The 12,759-nt window shown below is 40.8% G+C and overlaps 2 protein-coding genes across 2 annotated transcripts; one reads left to right on the plus strand and one right to left on the minus strand.

The window, feature by feature from the left end:
• Nucleotides 1–361: 361 nt before the first annotated feature.
• Nucleotides 362–7,757, plus strand: LOC108873044 (receptor activity-modifying protein 1). Its single transcript, XM_018661062.2, has 3 exons — nt 362–682; nt 2,560–2,698; nt 6,707–7,757. The coding sequence occupies exons 1-3, from the start codon at nt 628–630 to the stop codon at nt 6,960–6,962; spliced, it is 450 nt and encodes a 149-aa protein (XP_018516578.1). The 5' UTR covers nt 362–627; the 3' UTR covers nt 6,963–7,757.
• Nucleotides 7,758–8,155: 398 nt separating this feature from the next.
• Nucleotides 8,156–10,964, minus strand: si:ch211-93g23.2 (uncharacterized protein LOC100005086 homolog). The gene is given in 6 exon segments (XM_018661063.2): nt 8,156–8,318; nt 8,910–9,047; nt 9,138–9,245; nt 9,392–9,613; nt 10,314–10,474; nt 10,606–10,964. Coding segments are annotated over 6 exon segments (825 nt in total). The 5' UTR covers nt 10,714–10,964; the 3' UTR covers nt 8,156–8,230.
• Between the last annotated feature and the right edge of the window lie 1,795 nt (nt 10,965–12,759).

Consider the following 12,759-nt stretch of genomic DNA (forward strand, 5'->3'; position numbering starts at 1 on the left):
GTAATCTTATCACAGTCTTTTAATCTCTTTCATTTCGATCTCGATCATTTCTCTGAGCTGTAAAGTTACTATAATATTCCACAGGGGACATATGGTGTGAATGTATGGGGACTTTTTACAACTCTTCGTACTTCAAGTTTCCTTTATTTTATCTCTCTTATTCCCATATGTTTTGATAGCTGTATAACATGCATGTAAATTAGAGCTATATATCTATATCTATATATATCATAAGATGACTGTTTATTCTTGCAGTGATTCTCTGGTTCATTATGAGTGCACTAATTTTGGTGTCTGACTTTGTTTTGTCCCCTGTGAGCAGCTCCACGCTGTAAGCAGCAGGACAAGGGGATCAGATGTCAGGCAGAGCTTCTATGATTAGGGCCGCGGTGAGGGGAAGGAGGCTGCGACTGTGGGAGGTCAAGGAGCTTTTTTACGCGTAAACTGTCGACGCCTTCTCGTTGACCGCAAACTGCGAGCTGCGGTTAATTTGATTTGTTAGGGTTGTGGTGCAAGGTTCCTGAATCCGTCGCTTTAGCTTGGATACTGGAGGAAGAATGGGATATACGGGGTTGATCTCCATGCGGTGAGCAGCGCGCGTAAAACGTCTTGGAGTTGGTATTCAGAATGGCTCTGGAGAGTGCGTCGCTCCTGAAAGCAGGGCTTGTGTTGCTCATGGCAGGTGAGTGTTTGTGGTGAGGAACTTCTTCTTTGCGCCTTAAGATAATTTGTGAACATTTCCAGGCTTTACAAATAATATTCAGTCCCTTTATTCTGCTCACTCATTAATTAGTGAGCAGAAGATATTACAAAGTTCAAACTCTTGAATGCACAAACGTACAGTTTCACTTTAATTTGACGTGTTTTTAATCTGAGTCAAGGTCAGGGGTGTAAAGAATATTCAGATCTTTCACCTCAGTAGAAGTAGCAGTATCACACTGCAGAAAACTTATGCATCAGTATCATGAGCAAAATGTACTTAAATTATAAAAAAGAAAAGGACTCAAATAAGTGAAGAAAAGTTAAATAAGACAAGAGAAAGTGCAGTGTTTCAATATTTTTTGTTCCACTAAGTCTAAAGTAGTGTGAAAATGAAAGTACAAGAATTGTATAATTGTACTTTAGTGAGTGGGTAAATGTACTTGTACTGTTAGATTCCACACTGACCACGGTGTGACAGACAGTGCAGAGTGGAAGGTCAACAGGTTATTAGGAAGGCTTAAATGCTGCTGCCACAACAAGCTTATAACATGCACAGGAACATGTTTATGTCATCAGTGCTTAGAGAGCATGAACATGTCCTGATTCCCTTGATTGTACACAGATAAGTGACATGTTTATAATTGAAGACAACATGTGGACAGGCAGTATAAAAAGGGTAGTGTGGTAATAAGATAGAAATGCTCTCGACGGGCTTTTTAAACGAGCTTTGGTGAAAAAGTGAGGACTTGGCTCTCATGCTGAGCAGCACAGCAGCTGGCTAAACATGACTGACATTTGGGCTAAATGGATCATCTCATATTCATGAGCATCAGTTTTTAAAATCCATAAATATTGAGTCTTAGAGTGGCAGACAGAATTCATGACTCTTGCTGAGGTTGATGGGTGTTTCCTTTCCCCCAAAATGTGGATAAAACTTGAAGGCAGCGAGTCAATGGAGTGCAAGCCTCCAGCTAGAACAGTGCTGTCGCATCTGTCATGGTTTGCGTTGATTTTCCTGGAAAATGGAGTTTGAATGTGTTGCTGGTTAGCAGCCAAGTTGGGAGGCAACTTTGAATGTCAGATTTTCCCACCAGCTGTTGCCAACAAACAGACAGGTGAAACACACTGTAACCTCCCGTCAACTCTGTGGGTGATGAACAAGCTAGAAGACGCCGTCACTGGGGCCACAACCATCTCTTACTTTCTTCTTGCGGTAGCATCTCTTTTAAAACCCTCATGTCAACACATTCAGTCTTCCTGTGTGTTTCAGAGCTGAGACAGAGCAAACATAATGGGCACACAGTTGGTCCTTATCAGGCCAGCACAGACTGGGCTTCACCAATGTTTCCCGATCGTAACAACAACCTGTTTGTTTCCAGACGGGCCTTTTCCGCCAGCTTAAACTCCCTCTCCTACTGTACTGCTCAGTGGTGTTACATTCAGCTCCGAGTCCTGCGGGATGGCTGCGGCCTGCCTCCACGTTAAGAGGCTGTTTACACACATCTCTGAAGTAAACAAATGGGATTGGGACTCCGACTGCAAATTAAAATCTTTTCTTAGAGAAAGTAACAGCATAATAGGGAAGAAATGGTCCAACAGGAATAACCATTGCCAGGACATGACCTTGTTTGTTGCACAAACACATTCCTAATTATCTAGAATTAAACAGAGCAGATAACCTCTGTAGAGCTTTGTAAAATCTTTTGTATCTTTACAATGATGCATAGTTTTACTCGCCACTCGCCGGAATAGAATCATTACCCAGTTCCAGTCAAGTCATATCACCCAAATCCATTTCCATTATCATATTTATAACTTAATTAATGCATTTTCTCCCTACTCTCTTCTGCTTTCTAGCTCAAGTCCTTCCTGCAGTGTCTGGCTGTAACAGGGGTTTCTACGAGAGGGTGATCAACGACTTCTGCTTAGCTAAGTTCAAATTCGACATGGGAGGACTGGACCGAGGCCTGTGGTGCAGCTGGCCGGACACGACGGAGTGAGTTCATCTTTAGAGTTAGATTTTGTGGTAATGGCTCTATTTCTTAATGGAGCTCTCAAAGAAGAAGGAATCTATTGGAGGAATTAAAAAACAGTTACATAAACAGGAAATCTTAACTGAATCAACATTAAAAACTTACCACATAAAGAGGAGGTTGGGGTTGTGAAGTGAGCAAAAAGGGTTGGCATGAGTGTAAAGAGCTGAGCTGTGCACTGCGCTGATGAGCCAGTGATTGTGAAACACAAATGAAGCAGCTGGTGTCAATCAGCTGATGTAAAGTGTGACTTCAGTGCTCAAATCTTAAAGTTTATTATGTCATGTTTTAGATATTTTATCATTAAAAGTGTGTAACCATGTCATTATGTAATCTGTCACCCATCTATTTAACATAGAAATGACTAAAAATAACATTTCAGTTTGAGAAGTTCAAATTTAATGTCAGCATTAATGTATTTCTTTTGCAAATTGTTAATAACGTAACATTAATGGATGGAAAAATAATGAATAATTGCATTACTGTACATATATCTTCCATATGCAAGCATGTAGTCATTAATGAAATAAATGCGTTACATGCAGGAAGGCAAGTTTTCTGGCCATGCCTCCTACAGGATTCAACTTATGTAGCCCGCAGTACGTTGGTGTGAGTTTAGCTCACTCTTTGAAAAGACATCTTCAACCTGCCTTCGAAACTGTTTGCCTTATGGCCATCACCGACTCCAGTTTATGCTTTTACTCACCACATCACCCTGGTCACGGCCTTTTACTGTAGCTGCTGGACACTGTATTCTGTGTGTGTGTCAGCCAGTGTCTCGGAGCAGTGCTTTTCCAAACACTGGCAGTCAGAGGATGAGTCAGACAGGAGGGTGAAAGGAAGCTGGGAGGCCCACAGGAGAAGCTACTGTCAAAACTGTGTGATTTCCCTCCTGGCTTGCTGTCCTCTCTTGGTCCAGCATATAATTGGCAGTGGTGCTCTGTGTGTGTGCGTGTGTGTGTGTGCAGTTGTAACGCATCATAAATATCTGCACAGGCACAGAGGGTTTGCAGTTGCGTCACAAAACTCCTAGCAACAATGTTTGATGCCATCGTCGACGTCTGTTCCACCATTGGCTGTGCAAATTAAAAAAATTAAGAAAATTAGAAAAACACAAACAAGGTGTGTGTGTGGGTTCAGACTAATTGTGTGTGGATTTGCTTCAAAACAGAGGTATTGTAAGTGTGACACAGGATGAAAAAGTTAAAACACTGCTACAGCTTTACTTGGTCTGGTGTGACCTGTAGCCTATGGTGGCTTAATGTGAGCTTAATTAAACATGGCATTGTCCTTTAATCTTTGTCTTTGGCTGTTAAAGGTGTTATAATGCCAATATTAGCATTAACAGCTGCTTACTCACCAGTTTAGAGTTCAGCATCAAACTTCTTTCCTTTACTCGCAAAGAGCTGTCACCAGTGTTAACTCTTGTTTTGCCTCTATTTCTGTCACTTCTCCTGTCACACTGAGTCACTGTAGCATCCAGTCTGTAGTATCTCTGCCCACAGGGTGTATTCGAACCCTTTGTCTTGTAAACTCAATGACAGCTGAAGCTCTTAATAAGTAAACAGCTGTTAATGCTAAGACTGATTATGAGGAGATAGCAAAAACCTGCATATAGCACCTATAAGGTGACTGTCCTCAATCAGCTGTGTTGTTACACCTGTGGTGCTAAAATCCATCCAGAGTACATGGGACTGGTGTTCAGTGTCATGGAGTGTTTTGTTTTTGTAAATACTTTTCCCACTAACTGCAAATTATACTGCAGAAATGTACAATATATAGACAGCCAAGTTGTCCTTCAGGTGAGATCCAACCATAGCACACACATAGATAAATATAGAAATGGCAGCTCTAGGTATCAGTATACGCTATCCAGCACAGCAGTCCTGTTCCAAGTTCATCAGAGTCCAAATCACACTGTCTGCAAAGTAGAGGAGAAAAGGCTCCAATTAATTATACAACTGAAGAGGTTTGTCCTTGAAAGTGAAACTACTTCCACAGGCATGAATTCCAAAGTAGTTTAGAGCCACTGTGTTGTTTCATGAGGTTACTCAGATATCCGGTGCATATATTTTATATTTTATTCTTGTTTATTTATATACAGTCTAGCTCAGAGTAAACTGTGGTAGAGGCCCTGTGATTACTGGGGAATTGCATTAGGAGTTATTCCTAATGCAATTCTTTGAACATCAGAAAGAGATTTACAGTTTAAAATGACATCCAAATATACAGCAAGGGTCCCGTTTTCAGATTTACTTCCACATTTGGGATAGTGTTTTTTTTTGTATTTCAGTTGAACATACCACAAAGTATCTCAGTCACATTTGTCTGGAGATGAGCCCAAGTCCTCTTCCTCTCAAAATGTTTAGATAAAGATGAATCTTTTCTCAGAGACTTTGTTGACTGTACAGTCAGGTGATATTGCTGATTATGTGCTTCTTTCTCCAAGAGATAAATAAACAGTCCCTGTGGGTTGTCCTTAAAGATGACTGAGGAGAAACTCTGAGAGGAGAAAAACTGGAAACCAGGCACTCTAATCCTTGTGGTCAATGATGATGACCTTTCCTTATCTGCACATACTATCTGTTACAAAAACCCACAAACGTCTTCATACTATGTGACTGATAGTTTTGAGTGACACCACACTGGAATAATGTAAATTAGTCAAATTAACACTTGATATTTTATTGCCAAAATGTATTTTTTACAGTCAGATTAATAGGATGATAGAATTTATTAGCCAAAAAATGTGTGTGTGTGTGTGTGTGTGTGTGTGTGTGTTTACAGCTTCACTCACACACAAGTTGATTTCCTCTCTTCACACTTTCTTGTTACTTATAAAACTTAATAAACAAATTATGTTTTTAAGTGGAACATGATAGCACCATTCACACACTGTATTGCTCAGAGTGACAAAAACACTCCAGTCTCTCTTGACTCATCTTGTCTGGAGACCAAAACACTTTCACTGAGTGCTAGCTCAACACATGTGTCTGTATTAACATACTCGTGAGAACCTCCTCCACCATAACCTTAAACCTTTACCCAAGATGAATGCTAATCTCAATCATAACCACAAGCATGACTCTTAATCCCAAACTATTATTAACCCTCACTCTAAACCTAATCCTGATGCTAGGTCTTACAGCTGCAGCATCAGCTCCTGGTGATGATGGATGGCTCTTAGAGACATTAAAGTGCAATGGAAAACCCACCAGCATTTTGAAATGCAGGAACACACACACACATGAAACGCCACTGCATACCAATCATATAATCCATGCTTTTATCCAAAGTGACTTACAATCAGTGGGCTCAAGTGTTGTAAATGACTGTATTCAGGCAAGGAAAAATTGTGTTTTGCCCCTTATGGGAAAAAAAACTATGTCATATTGCAGCATTGCATTCTGGATGATTGATGCAGTGAGACTGTAGCAGTGGGAGTATTTTAAAATAACCTCATTTTGTTTCATCCAAGGGAAATAACACACCAAACAGTAAACTGCACACATCAGAAAATGCCATTTATGAAGAGCGTTAAACCTGGGTTCCTTTAAGAGACTTTGCTTCCCAGACCACTTGCCCGCTCGGCCTCTAGCTATGAAGCCAAACAGAGTGGCCGTCCGGAAACAGAATCTCTCCTGGTATGGTGCAAAGCTGTAGTGAGGGCGCTGCCATGTTGGTATGCATCTCCATTTCTCCTGCCCTCTACCACCTAGCAGTTATATTTAGCTGTGTTAAACCCACTGGTAACCCTAGACACTCCTTTGCTTTTTTCATCCCCTACCAACAGGAATCCCCCACTCTGGTCCCACTCTGCAAGAACATTTCAAAGACACTAGCAGACACAATGTCAACCTGAGGAGTGTATTTTTCTATCTGTATGTTTTAGCAGATTGGAGGTCAGTATATTTGAGTGACTTTTCTTCTCTTTTCAAGTGACTGTGTTTTTGATTTGTCACCCTCTGCAGGATATACGAGGGACTAACAAACTGCACCTACCAGGTGGCCTTGAGGATGGACTGCTTCTGGCCCAACCAGATAGTCGACCACTTCTTCATGCACATTCACCGGATCTACTTCCACGACTGTGCCCTAACTGGCCGGCTCCTCCACGACCCGCCCATCCACATCCTTGCCCCGTTCATTGCAGTGCCGGTACTGATCACCCTGCTCATGACTGCCCTGGTGGTGTGGAGGAGTAAACGCACAGAGGGGGTTTTATAGGCACTCTTTGGGTGCAGCAGCTCGGAGATACAAATGGACTCTGGATTTCTGTGTTATGTGTGGTTGTATGCATTTATACTCACTGTCTTGAAATTGTGTTAGTCCTATGTTAATATGAATTTGGGTTGATCTTAAAACAATAATACACATAAATGTTCTGTTTAAAATAAAAATAGAATTTATCCACATAGTCATTTTCAGAAATAACATCACCAATATGTGAGTGTCAAAGTTTGGCAGGGGAGAGTAATAAAGTTCTTTGAGATTCAGGGGATTTGGAGGCCATGCATGTTAATTACCATCTGTTCCCGTGGCCCTAAACAATCTGTGAACACATAAATAACAGGAGAGAGGACGACACTCAGGGAGACAGCGATGACTTGGATAAATGATTGTTATAAATTTGGGAGGAGAGGTGAAAAAATAGGGGACAGGGGAGCTGAAAATAGAGAAAAGAGCCCAGAGTCCTTTATCATGTAAAAGAGTCGAATCGTTTTGTGCTGAAAAACAAGCACAGGGCTGAATTTACTCTCATCTAATCTGCATCTCTTTAAAACACTTGGGAGCTACTTGGATTTTTGAGGAAACCAAATGGTGCCTGGATTAAATTTTTACCAACATAATAATGATTTGTTCATATTTAATGTTGTTAGTGGCTCAATAATGCTTAAATACACCACATTTATCTGTTTAAATCAACAATATAAGATGTTAAAGTGAAAGACTAAAAGCTTGTTTTCAGTGCAGTTTGCTTCAAGATGGAGACACTTAATAAATACATTTCCATTACCCTAAGCTTATTTAAGAAATACAAGCTTTCAAGACTACAGAGGAGGGACAAACTGGACACTCATCCATCACTGTATGACAGGACTCCATCTAGTGGTCACTCTGGGAGGCTCTGCATGCACAGAGGTCAACATTCATAAGCCTAACAGCAATTTTTTATTTAAGTAGAAAATTCAAGTATTATTATGTAAAAATAAACTTAACACATGCTTGTTTTTAAAGGGTATGATTTCAACTTTTTCAACATGACATAAGTAGCGTGAGTGGGGATTTTTATACACCTGTATCTCCAGGTTTGTGTGGGGTATTTCTGCTACAAAAAATGATTTTTTATTCAGACTTTTGAGTCACTGGATCATTCCAGCTTTTGGGTTGAGCTGGTCACAACAACTGCTGACAAAGGGTCACAAGTAGACACTGGTTTGTTTTAATTGGTTATGTGCCAAAAAGCTTGTGGAGAATTCAAACAGTCAGACTGATCAAGGTTTGCACGCTAGCCAGTAGAAATACTTCACAACCAGTGTCACTTCTGTGTCAGGAGAGGACACCTTCATGGTAGACAGCAACCTGGGATGGAAGATGGAAAGACAAGAAAAGCCACAGGGTCTAAGGTGAATTAATGAAGAGACTAATGGCTAAATTAAGATTAAAATTATTTGCGGAACAGACTGGGAAACTAAGGAGCAAATGACTTTCTGTTCTGCCTTTAGACTACATCAGACAAAACACAGGTCAAACTCTTTCCAGAGACAGAGAACAGAACTGTGTGTAAATCTTCCCAAACTGTGATATTAATTAAATACAATGTCATACTTTTTTTCATCCATGTAAAAGTTATGGCTCAGCACTTCCCCTCTATATATTTTGCTTGCTGGGCTATTCTGTCCTGTCAGTGGCAGGGGAATTAATGGTGGCTATATTATCAAAGCAGTAAAAGCCTTCAACAGTTAAGCTTAGTCAAGCAGTGTTTGGCTTTTCTGATTAATGCCCAAGACTGTGGCAGTATTCAAAGACAAATTTCAGCAGTTTTTGATAATGATAAATGAATTTCAGGGGAGATTAGGAGATCACCGTTCAGTGCCAGGCGAGCGGAGGTGAGAGCTCAGGGCCAGGAGTTAATGATTAGACTTGTGGATGAGTTGGAGGTTAATATCTCACTTGTTCCTGATGTCATTAGAGAGACGTTCAGCCTCAGCAGGGTCCTTTTTTTGCAGTTTCTGGTAGCTGGAGAAGGTCTCTACCATGCCAATATATCCATTCAGTGGCAAGGTTCTCTTTACGAATATGCACTCATTCCTGGACACGAAGAGAGAAAACAGTGGCTGTAGACTCTTTACCTATGTATCAAAGGAATATCTGGTGACATGAGACATAGATGTCATTTACCACTCTTTGTCTGGGTAGGAGCAGGAGTCAAACATGTCTAAATAGATCTTCACAGAGCTTGATCCTAGATAGGGGTCTCGGAAAGGAAGCAGGGCAGCATAAAGTTTTCTACTGATACAGAATCACACTTATATGCAATAATCTGTCTCACAAGGATCCAATCCTACATTTCCCATCATGCAACTGATACCATAATTCTCTTCCTGGTAAATGTCCAAACACAATAAAATGAATTCCAGGAATTAAGTTTTAACATTTAGACCTCTTTACAGATGTCATTCAGTCTGTTGGAGACGTCCCTGTACTCCAGCTCCATGTCCATGGTGTAGCTCACGAGGGCCAGGCAGCCTCCAGGCCTCAGCACCCTGTCGGCCTCCTGGAGGAACTGCTGGCGGTCAAACCAGTGAGCTGCTGTCATGGCTGCCACAAGGTCCACCTCTCCAGATGCAAAGGGCAGCTCCTCAGCGGGGCTCTGTCTGGTTTAAGATAGTTTGAACAATTTGTCAGTGTGGGAATGAGAGAGATCTGAAGGTTAACTCCACTGAAGAAACACAGCGTACACAATATTTGTGTGGATAAATGAAGGTTAACTTCTGAATACCAGGCTTCTGACAATTAGTTTTGGAACATGTGTGTTAGTTTTCAGTGGCTCAGGTTGATGTAGAAACCCAGTCTCTAAGCTCATGATGACAATGAATGAAATGGAAGGTGAATTTATTGCCCTTCTGTTTGCTGTCTATAATATAATAAAGATGATAAAGATAAGATAAACATGTATAACCTTAAGAGAAATAATACTAAATCAACCTTGAGGTGAGATTGCTTCCAAGGTTGTACACTGTTAAACTCAACCATTGAGCCAAAATTGACAAAAAGTTGTGAGAGTGTGTAAAAAGAAAAGTGAAACGTCTCTGTTTCCAGGACAGATAGGCAAACTCTGTCTACTTGTGACAGAACTTCCAACCACAAAGGGATTTGAACTGTCTTGTTGTTCAGGTCCTGTAATCAGAGGGTGATTGATAGTATCATTACCTAACTCCATTACTCAAGGTGAGTCCTCAGACAGTTAAGCTGAGAACAGTTTGTGAAGTGTTGTATAGAAATAGCAATCTGTCCCAAATACACCGAGTCTGGTTTTACCAAAGTGCATCTCTTTCCACCTTCCCTCCTCCTCACCTGTACGAGACATTTGGAGGGTTGCTCTTGGCCGGTGCCATCTCCAGCTGAGCGGGACTGATGTCTGTTCCAACCACCTTAGTAAAGTATGGAGCCAGCAGGACTGTCCCTTGCCCTGAACCGCAGCCCACATCCACTGCAAGGTTGAAATGTTTCAGCGTCTAAAAGAGTTTCAGTGTTTATAGGGTATGGTTACATTAAAGCAGCTAAATGCAAATTAGATTTTCAAATAGTTACAGAACAAGTATCAAAACTCATCTAAGCATGTACTGTGATAAACATGAGCTCTTACCTTCTTCTCCATGTAGTTCATAATTGTGTTGATGAGTTCAGTGGGTGACACTCTGTACTGCAGGTAAGCAGCTGCATGCTTCTTACCCTCAAACAGCCGCACAGCCATGTTTCTGTGCAAAGGCTTGCAAAGCGCCCGTCTGACTGAATACTATGACTCTGCACTGTGACCTTGTCTTTACTTAACCACTGAGTTGCATAATAACTGTCCCTCCCTGAACTGCTGCCAAAAAAGCATGTCTACATACAATTAAAAGCATCAGTGGATTTCATTTTGTTGCTTTAAATTAAAGGTTAAAGTGTCTGTATCTTAAGTTTGTGATACATGATGTATAATAATTTCTTAATAAAAACCTGACATGTTCACCATCCAACATCAGAAGTAAGAGAGTTTTAAATTTAGATGTACATACAAAATATTATACAATGAAACCTGAAGGTAACTTCATAAGAGGTTTTATGGACCATATATAGAGCTGTCACTTATACAGAAAGAATCAGTTAATAAAAAGAAATATTCAAAAATACCACATGATGAACCACAGCTATTAGCAGGTATTGGAAATGCATGTTTATTCCTGGTATTAACATAAAGATATGCTTTGTAGATGTTTGCACATGCACTTACTTGCAAAGGACAGCAGATGGCAGTAAATGCACATACAATGCACAGCATGGCCCAGTGCTGAAAAGGAAAGAGCTGCTGAGACTGGGAATGCTTATGTCACTTCTAATTCTTCATCAATACATATTTGCACTAAGATCATCCATTACTTCTCTTATTTAATCGCCCGTAGCATGTTTCTCCTTTGGCATAGTGGCTCTAAATCCTCATATGAATTTCAAGAAATGTGTGTGCAAGTCATTACAATTTACTTATGGTGTTAATTGTTTTTGTATACACATTTTGTCTTTGATAAAATAATAAAATCTGTTTTTGACAAATTATTTAACCTCACACTTTGGCTCCATTTAGAAATGATTTAAGTTGGAATAAAAGCATAAAACAATACTGAATCCTGGGGGACAGTCTCAGTCCTGTATTTTCTGCTCAATCAACAAGCATCGATCCTTCCCATTCGCCTGATCAATATCCATTGTCAGATATGGTTTGCAATAAGGCTGTGTTAACAATGAGGGGGAGGGCAGGTGGGTGCAGGGTGTCCTCAGACACCACAGGAGCCCAAACCCTTAACCCCACCATGTTGCTATGTGCAGCCCTGCCTCGTGTCATTCAATCAATCAGCTTTGATCAAACCTGTCAGCTGTGCTCAAGTCACACAACTGTCTGTGTGTGTGTGTGCAGCTGAAGCATGATGAGCACGCTTTGGAGGACAATGTTGTCATCCACGTACATGTGCCTACCCAGACATAACCAATTTATCACCAAGTCTTTACCACCAAGTCTTATTACAGTGTCCTCACACTTCCCCGCACACACACACAAAAGCCATTAAAAACACAAAGTCAATGGACTCAGACAAGCAGCCGCATGTATTGCTTTAATATCTGCAGGCATTCCCGACACAGTAAAAAAGAGCTATGGGAGTGCTTCCATCGACTGTGACGAGCAGTGTTGCTAATGCTGCATGGGGAATTCTCCTGAAAAGCAATCACACAGGTAATCCACAGCAGTAGGAGTAGAAAATATTAGAAATATTGTGTTTAAACTGGATTTCTTTCATGAGGACAGGTGCAGGAAAAATTTTGATTTTACTCGGTAAAACCAGTTTGGGGTTTTCTAAACTGGTTGAGGAAGAATTTGTATGTAACGAGTCAGGAACAGTGGAAAATGGGATAAAAGTTAATATGAGAACATGTTATTTTATACTCTGTACAGTATACATCTTAAAAATACATTTCAGCCAAAAATAGATACGTGTGTGCCGCTGTAAATACCTGCATGCTGATGTTTTTTTCTTTCTTCTGTCAGACTGAGCACAGAGACTTGCAGGGTGGGGGGTGGGGGGAGGATAGATGGGTATGGAGTATAAAATCCCACTTCCCTGCAGAAATCTCAGCAGGTAAAAAGCAGATTGCAGCTGTTGGATGAAATCCATGAATTTAGAAAACAGGTCTTGTTGCCATGCAATTTTTTTGGAGGGGGGGGGGGTTGTCATGGCTTTTGAATAGGTTTCACGGGCCCCTGGGTCCT

This window comes from Lates calcarifer, linkage group LG7_2, assembly GCF_001640805.2.
Source record: "Lates calcarifer isolate ASB-BC8 linkage group LG7_2, TLL_Latcal_v3, whole genome shotgun sequence".
Classification (NCBI taxonomy): Eukaryota; Metazoa; Chordata; class Actinopteri; family Centropomidae; genus Lates; species Lates calcarifer.

Bases quoted from the DNA above. Each gene is read 5' to 3' on its own strand.
- LOC108873044 (XM_018661062.2), top strand. From the start codon at position 628: ATGGCTCTGGAGAGTGCGTCGCTCCTGAAAGCAGGGCTTGTGTTGCTC. The intron at 683-2,559 runs GTGAGTGTTTGT...TCTGCTTTCTAG, and splicing joins GCTTGTGTTGCTCATGGCAG to CTCAAGTCCTTCCTGCAGTG. The intron at 2,699-6,706 runs GTGAGTTCATCT...CACCCTCTGCAG, and splicing joins AGCTGGCCGGACACGACGGA to GATATACGAGGGACTAACAA.